At 34.4% G+C, this 17,273-nt stretch overlaps 1 protein-coding gene across 23 annotated transcripts in view; it reads right to left on the minus strand.

Moving 5' to 3' along the window:
- BBS9 (Bardet-Biedl syndrome 9) overlaps positions 1 to 17,273 on the minus strand; it is a 291,318-nt gene that overhangs the window by 149,433 nt on the left and 124,612 nt on the right. For all 23 annotated transcript variants that reach the window (XM_086847613.1, XM_086847607.1, XM_086847656.1 and 20 more), the window contains one exon: positions 1,202 to 1,424. In XM_086847613.1, coding sequence (XP_086703739.1) covers positions 1,202 to 1,424 — 223 coding nt within the window. The remainder of the gene's footprint in view (positions 1 to 1,201; positions 1,425 to 17,273) is intronic.

The raw sequence follows: 17,273 nt of genomic DNA on the forward strand, positions 1-17,273 counted from the left end.
GCATAGTCTGCCGCTGTTTCACCATATCATTTATAGTGGCCCATGAAAAAGAGGGCTGTACATAACACAGACTTTTGAGTTGCTGGAACATTATACAGATAATTCATATTATATTATATTAAACAAGAATTTAATTATTCTTCATAATATAAGACAGCAAAATACTGATAATCAAGATATTTCCCTAACACAACTCCAATCTTTATCAAAAAGAATATCCATGAAGCCAACAAAATAAATTCCCAGTTTCCTTACATCCTTACAGATGTGAAGACTGCTGAAGGAGAAGGAAGGTATGAGGTCAAAGACCATAATGACACAGGAGAGTATGAAGCTGAATGAACAGCCAATCCAGATTTGGAGCAGAAAGATAGGGAAAAATACCTGTTTCCAAGCCACCAGGAGTATCTGATGTTTACTAAGAGTCAGCCTATCTATCAGTCTCTCTGGAGGAAAATGGCAGGAAGAAAATATCTTGCAACAGCACAAAGATGCTAAACTTTGAAAAAGTGTAACTTTGCTCCCACTATAACTAAAAAGCAGGAATATAGAAAAGGACATGAATAAAATTTCCTTTAAAAATAGTAATTCCATGATATTCATGTAAATCATTGTGCACTGTGAAATCTTGCCCACACTCTTATTCTATGTGGGAAATATTATTCAACACAAATTAGTTTCATCTTCAATTCAATGCTTTCTGTGTGATATCACCCAGTCAACTAGTACTTTCAAAAGTTGTAGATTCTTTTTATTTAGTGTTATCACTACTTCATGATTTATATGGATATGCCATAAAACCACTAATACAAATATATTAATTTCTTTATTAAGAAAGGAGAAATTTTCACTACTTTTTCCATCACATTAGAAACATACACATGCACGCATCCAACTGAAAAGTGTAAAGAAATAAGTGATAAGAATTTTCAGCATAACAATGACCAGCTGTGTTTCATTTGCTGCATTACTGTGCAAATTGTATGAGCAACAGTAAGTGTTGAATAAAATGAGAAAAAAACTCCAGTTTTGGAATTATCTTATTACCTAAGTAATTCTACTTATCAGCAACACAAACAGTGCTTGGTTGCCACAATCAATGAAAAACAAACTGCCAAGAAAATAAAATGTCCAATATTTTTAGTTTTAATATGCAAATAAATATTTTGGATTATGAACATTCATTAAATTCATGTCTTACCTGGCATGACAGATGCTTGCTGAGTGGCCGAGTCTGCACTTAATGAAAGGCGACCACCTTTGGCCAATCTATCACAGAAGAGGGTGATGTTCTTCTTCAGTTTGCTGGTATCTTTGGGCATGGACAACTGGCTGCTGAGAGTCAGGGCCTGCTCCTTGGAGCTCTTTGACAAACAAGTTCTTAACAAGTAAGAGACTGCAGCATCCACAGTTTCTTCCCAACCCTACATTAGGGAAAAGGAAATTAAATAAAATTAGGTGAACTGCAATATGATATAGCATATTAAAAACAAGGCAACAAATCGTGGAATGAAAATTTTTAAACAATACTGATACATAAAATATAGTTTTGGGGTTAATGAGTGTCATGAACCCCAACTTCAACTTGTACAAGCAGAAGTTGAAAAAACCAACTTGTTCCAGTATTGAGGTTGACAGAGAAAACTAATTTCAATAATAACAATGTATGAACAGTATGTGATAGAACAGTTAAATTCTGTCATTGCATTAATAACTGAAAACTAGAAGCTCCTGATTGTGACATTTTAAAATTAAAAACAGAATCCAGATGTAAATAAAAGCATAATATGTAGTATATAATATTATGATGATGATACAGCAAGGCCAGGGAAAAAATATGCATCCAATTATACATTCCTTGGAATCACAAAGATTCTCATAATATGCCAGTAGCAGAGAACATCATGACTGCAACAGAAACTTACAGATATTCAGCACCCATTTATCAAATCAATTAACCTTAAGTTATGAGCTGAGGTGTGTCAGTGTTGTGATGAACAGGGACTTTGATTTCAGCATAGTGCCAAGCTGTAAATATTTATGAAAAGACCAGCTTAGTAATCACTTCCAGTTAAAGCAAACTAATTATACTCTGTAAAAGCAAGTATGTTTCTTTTCACTAAGCACCTTGAACAGCACATTTAAAAGTTAGCTTTGAGTCTGTAATCTGTACTGTGGTTTTCAGTGACACAAACAAATCAAAGGCATTCCTTTAAGTAAGAATCCTGGATAGGAAAAGTCCTACTATTTGTGACAAGGTTATTAGGTTAATGCATAAAATCTAATATATGACATCTATCTCATTTTTGCAATATGACATGCAGATTGACTCCTCTTGATCTTAACATGGAGTCTTAAATTACACTCTGATGAGCTTATATGATTAATCCACAGCATCTATAATTAATGAACTTTGAGTCAGTCACAAAGCTTTCTCATGCCTGTTCATGACAATCTCACAGAGCTTGGATAGAGTTAGAAACTGACATAAAGGGCTTTGTGGTCTGCTAACTTCACTACTGACAACATCTCTTAGTATTTAGCCACCTGTAAGCAAGTTCTATGTATGTTCTGCCTACATGAACAGGAAAGTACATTTCATCACTGTAGTATTAATATTTGCTCTCTCAATGTTTCTGATGGGCTGGGACTTTTGGCAATTCTTTAGTGACTTCAGAAGTTTTGACATGACAATCTGGAATAACCCAGCTCTACTTGCTGATAAACTAGCAGAAAATAACGCCAAGACTGCTCTTTTTGAGGCAAGTACTCAGAAAAGAAAATTCAGGTACCCAGTTAACACAAACACAGAATCTTCTAGTTTTCAAGCACTTTCTCGTGATGTATTCTACTTGATTGAAAATGCTCAGCCAAACAGCAAAATTGCCTACCTACGCAAATTTCTATGACTCAGTAATAGTAACATTTGAAAGAATAATGGTGTCAACCCTGCCATAGCCCACTGAGCAAATAAGGTTTATAGATCTCTTCAATTAAATACATAATTGCTTTTGTGAAGGACACTTCTTTTAACACATAGAATCAAAGGCCACCTTCGTGATCTTGTTAAATTCCTAAGAACAGATCCAGGGCAGATGGTTACAAATGCTCAAGTATACCAGTGAGACCACACAGTCATATGCATTTCATCCTTGTCCAAACACTCTCTATACAGAGTGTCCCTGAAATGTGATGTGTGTGTATAAAATATTTACATTTTGTAGAGGAACAGGATCACCTAGTGAGGTTTTCTTAGTCAGCATTTGCCTTTCCGACTTCAGAAAAACAACATTAACCTACTATCTTATCTGGATTTGCCCCCCATAAAAAATCCATAAATTAGAACCAAACCCACATAAATTAGAAAAATCATGCCAATCAGCCAATCAATCAATTCTGTAGTAGCTTAACATTTTTCAAATATTCTAGAAAGAGTCCATTAGAATGCAATGCATCCACTGACCTGTGATGGTGACAGGAAATCATCCATTCTGCAGCCAATTTAAAGAGGTTAATGAGCTGGTAAATGCTGACTACATTCCCACACACTGGGCAATGAAACTTAATATGTACAAAGCACCAAAAACAGCCAAGCCAGCCACTCCTAATTATACTACAAATCATGAAAAATAAGAACAACATAAACATAAGAATCTTGAGTTTCACTAGAAGACAAAGAAACACATGATTAACTGTTGTCAGCATACAGTAGCTCAGAAGCTGGCCAATATGTCTCTCCAAATAAGTTGTAAAATTGCAGGCAAAAGCATTTAAATAAAAGCACTGAATTACAAGCTAACAAAAGTCAGGAAATTAAAAGTGGCTAGTATTCTGTCCTTGGCTCACACAGGTATGTTTTACTTTATACTACAGCCTTAACATTTTCCAACCCTTGTCTTGTATTTCATTTCCATGTAAAACTGGTTTCTCAGTAGACCATAAAACTATCTTCTCCAATTCAAGGTCTGTTGACCTAGTAAGTCCAGTCAAACCCAAAGCAGATTTTATGATTAATGAAAGAGTAGACAAAAGCTACCTCTAAATGAAAAAAAAACTTGTTAGAAAACTGTTCAGGTGATTTTGTACAGCTAAGAATTAATGGCTGCAAATAAGACTGCATTTGTCAGCAATTTTTATTAGTGCAAGGGGAGAATTGCAGGAACAAGAAAAATTCTTCACATGTTAAAAAAGCTGAAAGATGTTTGAAAATAAAAGTATTCTCGTCTATAGCTCACACTTCAGAATGTTTCTACTGCCATACTGCCATAGCTGCAATATTCACTAATGGCTTTCTGTGTAGTATTCTGCATATTTGAGGACCGAAAGGATCACCTTCAGGTGTGTGATACCAGTAACCCATCATTCTATGACCAGCGAGCATTGCCGTGACTGCAACAATAACTGTCAGGCAAGACTCACAGGAAGAGGCATTATTAAATCATCCAAATTCTGTATCTTATGTAAATAGATAAGAAAAATATTTAATTCATCAGTTTTACTTTTTCATTGGGAAAGGCTAGGCTTCATGTTTTGCATATGTACATTATTATTTTTTTATTTTAGGTAATAGGAAGAGATTGGCACTTTCTTTTAACCAAATCAAATACACTGCAGGTATTGTTTGCAGAGTATTTGATTGTATTCAGTATTACATGGAAGACCAAAGGCAGACTTGTGATAATAGCATGGCTAATAGTATATTAGTACATATCACTTGTGTTCCATACAAATTGCCACAAAGAATCCTCACATGTCATGGAATACCTGAGTGTGACCATAATTATACATTCAATCTCACTTTGGCAAAAAGCTTCATCCAGAATACCTTGTTTGTAGCCTGACACTTGGCAGCAAGATTCCACTCCCTAAGAGTTTAGATGGTCAAAAACAAGGTCAACAAGATATAGATAGGGGCAGGATCTGAGAGAAGGATTTCCATATTGCTGTTGTTAAGAGACACAGAGCACCTATGTGTGGGAGAAGTTTGAGATGGAGCCTATTGTCAGATTTGATAGGTTTACTCATATAGTGTACCTTCTTAATATATTTAGAGTTAGCATATTTCAGAGATCTACAAATGAATACTATTTGTCCTAAGTACAAATAAATCATTCTAATAGCCTATCAGTCAAACTTGAACAAGATTCCTATGTTGTGTGCATAAGCCAGACAAGTATTTGATTGTATATCTTTTACCTTGAAAGCCTTTATTAATAATATTCCAAAGGCAACGGCCTTTTTCCAAGCTGCCTATGATGTAATTTATGATTTATCCAAGAGTGACAATCAAGGCAGCTCTGAAAGAATTCAAATGTAATGCGAAATATACTGTATAAACTATGGAAAATTGGTGCCAGCCAAATTATGGGAATTCTTACAATTTGCCTGTCTATATCTTATTTCTTTATTTTAGACAAAATAGTGATTTCATCAGTTTTCAAAACTCCTAGAATACTTGAAAGTTCACAATATGAATTACATACTGTGCAAGCTTTTATGCTTAAACACCAAAGAAGAGGTTTCTGTACCTGAAAGCATTGTATAAGCTAATTCACAAGAAACGCTCTTGTGTAAAAGCACTCTGCTTTTACAGTGATTAAAAACATTACCTTTTCGTTACACATACAAACCAGTAATCCACAGCTACTGACCTGGTAGTACCCAACACAGGCACACACCATCAGTAAATTTGGCCAGGAATTTATTGTAGTACCAGTCTTCCTAACTCATATTCTTCAAGCATATTCTATATTTCTAACTGATCTATTTGTCTCAAAGAGGAGATAACAGCCACAGAAACCATAAAGTAGGCATGCAACATCTGCCTGTGCTGTCAGAAATGGAAATTACAAACCCTCCTTGTGAGTGTCCCTGAAAAATTATGGCTAAAAACAGATTAATAAAGCCTTTAGGACACCTTTTGAAAAGAATTGGAAGAAAAGGCCAACCAGTAGACTCAATGTCTATTTAGCACCCAGAAAAAAAATGCAGCAAAATATTACTTAAGTCTTAATGTATGATATCACTGAATGTGCCAAGAGAGTATATTTTTCAAGAAAAGGTTTTCTAAGAAAAAATTACTCTTGGTTGAAGAATTATACTTGTAACAATATAAAACCAGTTTTATTTAACATAATGCATTAGAAACACCAGTCACAGATTATCTAGAATCTCCTACAGTTCACATTTGCATAAAAAAAAAAAAAAAGCAAAAGCACCTTCACATATATAAACAACAAAAACCTACCACTGGGATAACTGAAAAACAGAGAACTGGCAAAATCCTACAGAGGAGTGGAATTCAAGTCTGATGAAAATCCAGACAAATGACTCAAGCTTAAATACATTCCAAACCTATTAAGTGCCTAAGAAGGACATTCGTATTGAGCACACAATAAAAAAATCTCAATTGAAGTTCTTAAACCTTCTCTCTATAGTTATATTTTTCTTTAAGTCATTTATGATGCATAATGTTCATAATATTAACTTGATTCTGACTTCTACTGTCATTTAAAGAAATTCAGTTCTAATAGGAATTCATAGATTGATGAAAACAATATCAAAGTGAGGATATACTTGAACATCCCAGACAAAGTAAGAGACAGAACAACAACAACAAAAAAAAAAAAAGAAGAAAATTAGTATTATATGTAGTTCTAGAAAAATAATTCAAAACAGTAGATTAATCAATTTTGTTTTAAATCATGGAAACCATCCTTATTCGTGAGACAATACTCTGAAGTCAAACTACTGTGAAGAGCTACATTACAGCCATTATGGACTTTTATATCTTATTAAGGGTTTGGACTTGGCAAATTTGCCTACTCCAAACAAAGTTACTTCAAACACAAGAAATAAAAGCCAAACAAGGGACAAAAGAAAATGCAAATCCCTGAGAAGTACAAGGTTACATCTCGATAACTGACCACAGTATGAGCAATCAAGTTCTGTAGGGCTCCTGGCACAACAGATATTTAAGGCAAAAACTTGAACAGTCTGTAAAGGAAAATAAATAAAAGACTACAGAAAGGAATCAAGACTTGTACAGGAAACTGTATGAGATTTCTTTACAATATTTATGAAACTGGTTAGAGTATAGCAAAATAGATCTGGGCAGTTATTTAATATTAAGTATTTATGCCAGCAACTATTTTTTTACATCTAATTCAAATACTAGTCTCTCACATTTTGAGGTTAATAGACTGCAAAAATCAGATTTAGCAAAAATCCTTTGTGAATAAAGTGGGTCCATTTAAAAGTCTATCACAGACACACTTGTAATTCCTGCACAGCTCTGCTGTAAATGCTAGTCATAACAGAAAGAGCAACTTTATCTGTTCAATATGGAAATATTTATTTAAAAGGAACTCCAGCAGCATAAACAACTCTCTACAAGAACTTCTCATTTTGAGTCCTACTTCGTAAACACATATTGATAGCCTATGGCAACTTTACCTGAGAAAAATCTTTATGACAGATTTTTTCTTGGAAAGTACACTTGCCTGGAAAGTACACTTATTTAAAAGTTTCCCTGGTATTTTCACCCTCTGAAGTTCAATTCCCAAACCACCAAACACTTTTGCATTAAAAATAAATACAGTTTTTGGAGGATTCTATTCTGTGGACATTTAACTATAAAATAAGGTTTGCCAAGCTCTCTTTCTATAGTGTCTTCAGATATGGAAAAAAAGTTAAAAATGCATACGGCTTAGCAATCAAAATAGTGTTTTTTAAATTATCTTACAGAATAGGTGATATGTTTCTTTTAGGAATGGTGCTCCTAAACTAATCTAATGGAAAAATCAAACTGTAGAAGAGCAATAGTAAAAGCAGTGGGTGTTTTAGGAATCCAGCAAAGTGAGCATTACTAAATAAAGGTTCTGAAAGCTGCATGCATGAGGACATGACTTCTATCTTTTGAGATTTTAATTTATTTTTCAAGTCAAATGCTGAGCAAAGTCCTGCTCACAGAAAAAAGAGTTGTGGTTATCAGCAGTTGTAGAGTTTTCTGTATTAAACAACTGGTAACATGATTGAAGAGTGTAAGAAAGCAAAACCTGTAAGAAAGAAAAATTCTGGGTGGGGATCATAGTCATAATATTTCTAACACTACTTAACTCTTGTATGCTTTTGAGATTAGTAATTTACTCTCAGGAAAGTGCATGCTTCACCAAAAAATTATATACCAGGATGAATATAGATGATGGTTTCATTTGCTTCTCCATTAAAATTCAACCTCTGTATACTGCAACCAAGTTTCCATATGGGCTGCCTCCTTTCGCATTGGATGTTCTTCATTTGCACATTTCAAAATTAGATTAAAATTAAATTATAATTAGATCACTAGGCTTCTTCTTAACAAGCATTTATCTGTGTTACTCAACTCTTCTTTCAAGTTGTCTCATATCTCAAAATTGGAGCAATACGGAGTGTTTCCTAACACCTGGTTTGTTGGGTTTTTTCCTGGACAACAGTGGTCTTTTATGAGTGGGTAAGAGACAGGGAAAATGGCATACTTTTTCAAAGGATAAATTATAACTATATAATTCTACAGTTATTAATCTAGTAATGCTTATTTCTTGTAATATTAATGAATCATACTTCATGGGTTTCTGTAGACACTATTTCCCAAACCTGAATTTTTGAGAGATTTTTTTCATATTAATCTTCTTTTTAGCATGACTTCTTATCATCATTGATCCCTTCTGGGAACTGATGAAAGAAACACTTGTTTCTTTCTACTACATGAATGAAATGGCTTGACATCTCTTGTTGCCAGCTTCAGAAGTCTGTTGTTTTGATTTTTAGCACTGAAATCATCTAACACTTCATCTTTCTTTTCCTTAATAACTTTTCACCAGGAAAACTGAGGTGCTATTTGGGTCTTTCAGAGGTTGTCAAACGTGTCTGAAGGCAAGAAAACACACCAGGAGTTGTGCACCTTGCTGAAGAATGCTACATGTCCAGCAATAGGTCTGTCATATATGAACTCTACAGTTAGGCCCAGCAAGAAAATTCTTAATATGGGGAAAAAGAATCAGACCTTGTTACACTCAGCCTGGAGGAAAAACGTAGATAAAACTTGTGCTAAAACAAGGTTATTGAAACTTCTCATTGCATCTCAGTCCATACTCCATCTTTTATATCACTGATATTCTTGGAGATTAACTTTCCATCTTCCAATTTATCTCTTAGCAGGTTGCCAATACAGTATCCTATGAAATACTGACAAATGAGTGTGTTTCCAAAACCTGTGAAATATGGAAGCACACACACTAAAATACTTTATAACTGGAAAAAAAATTGTTATAAAGTTTGTTTCCTATTTAAATTCTCACATTACTTTAGAACTACACACTGCTATCTTTAAACTCAGTTCTGTTGCTTCAAACTGTGGAATTTCTATTCTCCCAAAAGGCATAGATGAGGACAAATTGAGTAGTGGTAAAATGGACTTGCATGTTTACTTGGATAGCCAACTTTCACTTTTGTGCCAGGGGTTTTTGGGTTGGTTTTTTTTCCCTACAACAGTGTCATAAGCAAAATTCATTAACTCTTCCACTGTTTGTACAGATTTGATTTATAAACTGTTTTACTTTTGAGATATCTAAACTATATTTTTGCTTTTTCAAACTTTCACTTCATTGAAAAAGCCAGGAGATGATGGAGGACATAAATTGTGCAATTTTTATATTTCCTTAATCTGGCCTATTTTAATGTAAGCCTCTCACTACCTGTGAAATATCATTCTTAATCTAGGAATTAAGACAAAGCATCTTGCCATTAACTAAAAGAAAAATAAATCCATCTGAAAAAATGACTACTCTGAAAATCATGGTAAAAACAAAAAGTGAGTTTTTTTCTGGAATCTTGTAACAAGATGAAAAATTCATCTGACATCTTCTGTATGATATCCCTATCTACCTATCTCTGACATGATATATTTGTACATTACAGTAGACAGATTATACAACAGCACACCATGTGAACAAAGCCTATATGTTATCTAGTAATGACCAAAGAATGCTACATGATTTTAACTTAGAGCCAAGAACAACCATCAACAATTTCAGGACCAAAAACAGTCTCACCACAGCTGGTTCCCCCCACTTGCCCCAAAAAACAAAGATTAGCTTGGTGATTAGATCTTGATACACCCTCTCAGAAACATTTCTGACCATGAGATCTAAGGGAAATTCTTAATTTAGCTGCATACCATTGTTACATGTTCATTAGAAACACAGAACTTAACAAAATTATTGGGACTAACTCATTTTCTCAGAAAATGCCATGAGCTATGGCTAGATACAATGCTACTAACATAACACTACAGTATATTGTTATTATTAACACTATCATAGTTTTGAACTGATGCCAATCAAAGTAAAATCAACAATAAATATGTGATTTTTAATTCTATAAATCCTTTCCTATTAGGAGACATTAAGATCATACGCTAGTGATGCTGAAACAGATTTGTTGTTTCAGTATATAAGAAATTCCATCAGAATTTTACAATCAATCATAAATCCCATTACATTTCTAATATACTAGTACAGTACTGATCAATACACAGAATCATAGAATGGTTTGGGTGGGAAAGGGCATTCAAGATCCTCCAGTTCCATAGGCAGGGACACCTCCCACTATACCAGGTCACCAAAAGCCCCATCCAAGCTGACCTTGAATGCTTCCATGAATGGGGGGTACACAACCTGCTCATCACCACCCTTACAGAAAAGAATTTTTTCCTATTTTCTAATCTAAAGCTACCCTCCTTGACCTACCACTACATGCCCTTGTGAAAAATCCCTTTCTTCTAAACCCTTTTACTGGAAGGCTGCATAGCAAGAGTCTGAGGATCTTCCAATTAGGACACTATATCAAGGGAATGCTCCACTGACAATAAACTTCTTTAAAATAAAAAAGAAAAGCAGAAGAAAGTGCCACTGATTATATATATTGAGTGTCGAGACCCTTTGCTGAACAACATTTCTGTAATCACTGTAATGCATCATTCTTGTCATTAACAAGTTTAGATGACAACTGATCTGAACTGCTGGTATGCACTACATACTCAGTAATTACTACTATACTAAAATGGCTCTTTTTACCTGAACTAGACAGATCACCCTAACGAGAAAGTTTAGAGGTCCCTATTACAATATTACATAAAGAAAGATGTCTGATAACAGAAGATATTTAATTTATCAAACAAAGAGTACATCTCTTGGGACAACTGCTGTACTTCACAGGGTATCCAAATTCCTTTAAAAGAAGGTGATATATGCTGGAAGCAAACTAATCAAAGCAGAACACAGTTCTGCCTTGACTAATTTACACCAAGAAATAAGATTCCTAAGTAGGTCTCTGCTTACAACAGAGACAGCACACTGAAGATTAACTTCAGGATCTCCAATACCAGCAGAAAAAAATAAGATGAATGCTCAAGTTAAAATTAATTCTCAAAACTTTTTAATTAAAATACATATGACCAATAGGTATGTCAGATTCTCCATTAGCATAAGGTTTTTATGAAGGTTGAATGCTTGTTCTGAGCTTGATACAGTTTTCAGGCAATACAACTAAACAAGACAAGAATACAATACAACACTACAACAAGAGTTCTTTTTGTCCTTTGACAATTCATAATGCACACCAAACCTATTTCTACATAATTTTGATTAAATCAATTTTATGCCATCTCAAAGAAATAGAGAAAGCTTTATTTTTTGAAAACCATTTGTATTGCCAACCACCAGAAGCAAACCTGTTAAAAAAATTAAAATCTTACCCCTTCTTATCAAACCCCAGCAAAACAGCAAATGATAAAAAAAATGAAAATACAATTGGGCATAACTTGTCTTGATAATATTTTGAAGTGGAAAGCATAGATAAAGATATATTATAAATTTTCACTAATCCATAAATGTTTCCAATGTACCACATTAAGTCTTTCTTTCTCAGATCAACAGAATATTGGCACTTTTCTGTTCTACCCAGAGAATTCACTGTGAGGAATCACATGAATTTAGCTACACACAAAGATCACTAGATAGTAGTGCAATCTGTCTTCAATTTGCTATTGCTGCCATAACCCACTGTCTTCTCAGTAAATAAAATTAACTGCAGGAAGAAAATTATTAGCAGACACTTAAAGATACTGTGATAGTGCTTGCAGTAGTGGTAAGACCATCTCTTCAAATTCCTTCTTTTGTCCAAGTTACTTAACATTTGGTCTTCTGTGTTTAGACATTCCAACACTGTCAAATAATCAATCAGCTTGAAAGTCTGCTTTTAAGGATAATAAATAAAAGCAGAAACAATTGCAGTAACTTAGTGGCTTTACAACCACATGTTCTTCTGTCCACCTACTCATATTAAGAGCCACTGAGAGACCTGGGGCTGTGTAGCCTGGAGAAAAGGAGAGGGAAAAGGGAGACCGTACCACACTCTTCAACTCCCTGAAAGGAAGTTGTAGCCAGGTAGGAGGCAGCCTCTCCACCTGTACAACCAGCAACAGGACAAGACAACAAAATCTCAAGATGCACCAAAGGAGGTTCAGGCTGGACATCAGAATGGGCTGCCCATGGAGGTGGTGGAGTGACCATCCCTGGAGGTGTTCAGGAAACGACTGGATATGACAAAGGTTGGACTCCAGGATCTTGCAAATCTTTTCCAACCTTAAAGTTTCTATGATTCTAGTTATCTCTGGTATACTCTGGTATGTTGCTAGCAGGCAGAGCATTGATTTCCATATCAAAACATACTATAAAAGAATATTTGAGGTACTTGAACCATGCTCTCTTAATTCTCTTATTGTCCAGCTGGATCACATACACGCATGAGCAAAGGACATTGACAGAAACCAGGTATCACTACTCCATTTTTAACCTTTCTCCCCAATACAGGACTTTCCCTGCCCAGGGAAGAGTGGTAAACTCATTTCTTCACTTTCTTCCCCTCACTTGACAATCTCATGTTACCCTGAGCCAAACTAAACTTCAGGCTGAGACTGATCTTTTTTACTGAAAAATTATGGGGTTCATTTGGAAAAGCTGAAAGTGCCTTCCCTTTATTCTGGTGATTTAGGGTTTAAAACTTACTAGCATTTTTTCCCATATTTATTTTCAATTTACATGCTTCATGGTACCAGAAGCATCTTTCTGTTGCATGGCATTGATTCAAATAGGAGAAAAGCTTATCTATTAGTTTTGATCATTAAAAAAAATGTTATTTAAGGTCATTTAACATAATTTTCAAAGCTGGAAAAAAGGCAACAAATTCCATGTCTTTTTTCTCTCTAAAACCACTTGCAGATGTATTATTCACCTTATTTCTAAAAAGAAGGAGGGGAATAAACCTAATGTATCTGCTGTAAACTTGTCTGTTCACAATAATAAAGAACACAACCATAGGGAAAACTAATTCCAAGTTACCCATCATGGGCCACAGCCTTGTGGTGGTTTTGTGGGATTTTGTTGGTTTATTGGGTTTGGGGTGGGGTTTTTTATTACATTTAAGAAATTTTAACTAAAAGATAATTCGTACTAGCCTATGGCAAACAAGAAAATATTAAATATTTCAGCCTATTTTTAAATATTTCATTCCGGTACACAGTTGGAGCTTTGCATTTAAGAAGTGGTTACAATGACACATGGAATATAGAAAATAAAAGGCACAAAAAACTAATTCCAGATGATTTGTACTGCAATCAAGGACTAGGTTGGATTAATTATGAGAATTAAAGTGACATTTTCCAATAGATTCTAAAAATTGCAGTTCATAAAAATTACTCTTGCCAAAGATGCAACGATTAGCTCAAAGCTTCAAAAGTACTGGACAGCAATGGAAAATTCAGAGAAAAATTTTTCTCATGTCAGTCATGACAGAATTAATCCTGCTGTAATTACAGAAATAACAATACCTTTGATTTGAAGAGTTTATTCTCAGTAAAGGATTCTTTCCACAAAATGGTATTTTTTACATTACCAAAGAACTCTAGAGCAAAACCCATTTGCTATCATGCATAAAACTTAGAAGGCAATCTAGTCTTTCCCAAATAAAAGACTTTCTTTTTCTTGTGCAATACATTCACATCATCTTACAAAAAGCAGAGACACATTTGATAGTAACCCCTGTGACTTTTAGAGGCAATTCAGGAGTTTTTTCTAACACCATTTCTTTTTCATCATTGCCTTGAAGTATATTTTTCAACTTTATCTAATCACCACTGTGAAGAGGTAAATTTATAGTCCCTAATGTAAGTTAATTACTGTAAATCACAGAGTCAATTAAAATATGCATTTCACCCTCAGGCATATTTTTCTTTCAAATTACAGCTTCAGTAAAATCTTAAGTTCTAATACAGACATTTACTTGGTTGGTATGACTCCAAACGTAAATAGAGAAGGAAATGTACTTCCTCAACACCGGTTGATAGTTATTACTATTAACTATAGTAACACAAATGTAACTGTGACAAGCAAGGAATGATTCTAAGCAACGAAGCATTTATACATCATTATTTAGTAACATCAGGAGAACTATGAAAATATTTACTCTTCAGTAAAGTTGCTGTTGATGGCTGTACTGCCAAGGGCCCTCCATCAGTCTTAAAGTCAGAATGTTTGTATTGACAGACATATTCTCCCTTTGTAATGTCTTAAACAAAGAAAGCATTAATACCTTAACCATCAGGCATATGAGCCATCAGTCAATCCAGACGCCATCCAACCATTATATCAAGACTACCCCATGTAGCATGAACCCTTTGAACCCTTTAAATTAGCCTGGACAAATTCCCTCCTGTCCCAAACGGATTTCCTATTGTAAACATATGCTTTGTCATAATCTCAGCATTTTCCAAATATCTTCTTCTATCTAGAAAACTCAGCTTGGTAAAGGATAATCACTGAAAAACACCCCTTAGAATTGTAAGGTGGGGGGAGGGTGTTTGTTTCAGACTTTATAGTACTTCAAATTGCTGTCAGTACCTGTCAGAAGCTAATCAAAAAATATGTTAGTTTAGCAGAACAGTGACCAACTCTTCTGAAAAAAATGATTCACGTAACAAAACCTTTAGTATATTTTTAACATTATTAACAAATCATGGATTCTTTTGTCTCCAAAAGCATCCTAAAGTGTTTTTCTACTGTATATTTCAACAGATAGAAAAACATAGGACTCAAAACCAGTATACATTTGAAACTATAGCTTCCATGCAGCTGTAACACTATGCTCTGAAACAGTATTAATATATACTTCTATATTCTGAATATGGATTTTTTTTTAATCCCACAGTAACAAAGTACATTGGACAAAAGAATGCCTAACTTCCCTGCAGCTACTTTTCTTCAGTTTTAGCATCAATTTCTTAGTGGCTTCATTAGCAGAAGAATTAGTTCATTTATCCCACTGAGACCTGAGAGATGTCATTCAATTTCTGATGCTATACTTCTACAACTGTGCAGCATTCATGAAAGAATCACTGAAAAAGAGGAATTTCCTTGTATTTCCAACACTGAACTGACTTTTAGTCAGTTCTATCATAGCAGTGCTATTTAGGTGTTAGAAGTTTACTGCCAGAAACAAAATATGATGCCAAATATCTGTTATCCGGAGAAAATATGCAGGTTTGCAGTATTTCTTCCATGACATCTTTGTAGACATGAAAACACAAATTTTATATCTTCTTAGACAAAAGTCTGCAGCAACAGAAACCACTTAGCAGTCTGAGAAAAAATGGTGACACAATGAGAACAGAGAATGCCACTTTCACATTTGCTAATTATCTAACTGAAGTGATTGCCAGGTCTGGAAAACAAGACACAATCTGCTCTAAATGAAATGGCATGCATGAGAATAATGTTGATGTTATGGTAAAAGAGGCATTTCTTTTTATGTTAACAGTGTATTCCAAACACTTCCCTTTTTTTAAGAAAACACTTCCATAGTTTAATGCTCACAAGGCACAAAATGTTCTGGAAATGTAGGCTGCATCCAAACTGCCTTCTAACACATTCCCTCCAAATAAAAATACAACAAACCATTGTCCAGAATTGTTTGAAGAGTAAATAAAAATTCTTCAAAGTATTTTCTTTCACTAGTGTTCTACTTCACTGCTTACAAGGAAACCTGAACACCAGCTATGAGCTTCTGTCTGTAAATATCATTGGTATGTCAGAAGATTTCCCCATTCCCTGCCTAAGCTTCTTAAATTACATTCAGATTTCTGTGGTACCATAACAACTTCAATATGGCATGTAATTCAGTATTTTGTAAAGGTTTTGCTTCTATTTCCACCTCCAGTTATTGTTAGTTTACATTTTTCATCCTGACTGCTCTGCAGGATATACATCCTTACAACACTTACGTGAAGTCTTACAGCTTGAACATAGATAATTGTTAACCACCATGTTAAATCCACACCAAGATACAGACTGAAGTAATAGCCTACATTACAGGACACAACAAATTGTACCATATTTTAGCAAAACTTGCGACAAAGCAACCCAATTTCTGACAGCAAAATAAAAAGTTGTCACGTAAAAAACATTTGTTTGGGCTTTTAGGAGATTCATAGGAACTTTCTTTGAATTCAGTTTGTGGGAATGCACGTTCCTCAGTCGTGAAGCTTGATTTTCCAAGTTTAAATGAGGACTAAATCCAAAACAAATCTCAACAAAACTGTTTTGCTTTGCCTGCCATGACTCAATATCATGTAAAATGCCAAAACACTTTTTGCCCCCCAGGTGGAAATGGCAGAAGATCCTAGATTCACTTGGAAGCTAGCACAAGCTTTCTAAAAGACCACAAACCATTCTAACTATTCTGAGTATGCACCAAAATTTGGATTCATTGTACATTGTAAAAACCCTGTGCAGATCATGAAAATTAAAATTAATGTGTACTGAAGATAATTCCTGAAACTAACCAGGATCAAATCTTAATTAAGTTGAGAGCATTCTTTAATTCAACTAAAGCAATGTTTAGCTGTGGACCTTAGGTGTAGATATAAAACAGTATTATTTTTCTTCACAGACCATTTTCCAGATTTTATACACAATCTCACCTGGTCACACTCATTAAATCAAAACAGAATTAGCAAGACATCTACAGAATGCAGAACTATATAGAGCATGGTTTGGAATACAAGGAAATTGTCTATTCACAGTATTTTGTCTAAATAACTTTCATTCATTATATAAACCACTGCAAATACACTAAGGACAAAGTATGGCAAATGATTAATAGTCTTAAATGTATGTACT

The sequence above is a fragment of the Cyanistes caeruleus genome, chromosome 1 (genome assembly GCF_971803275.1).
Source record: "Cyanistes caeruleus chromosome 1, bCyaCae1.hap1.1, whole genome shotgun sequence".
Taxonomy (NCBI): Eukaryota; Metazoa; Chordata; class Aves; order Passeriformes; family Paridae; genus Cyanistes; species Cyanistes caeruleus.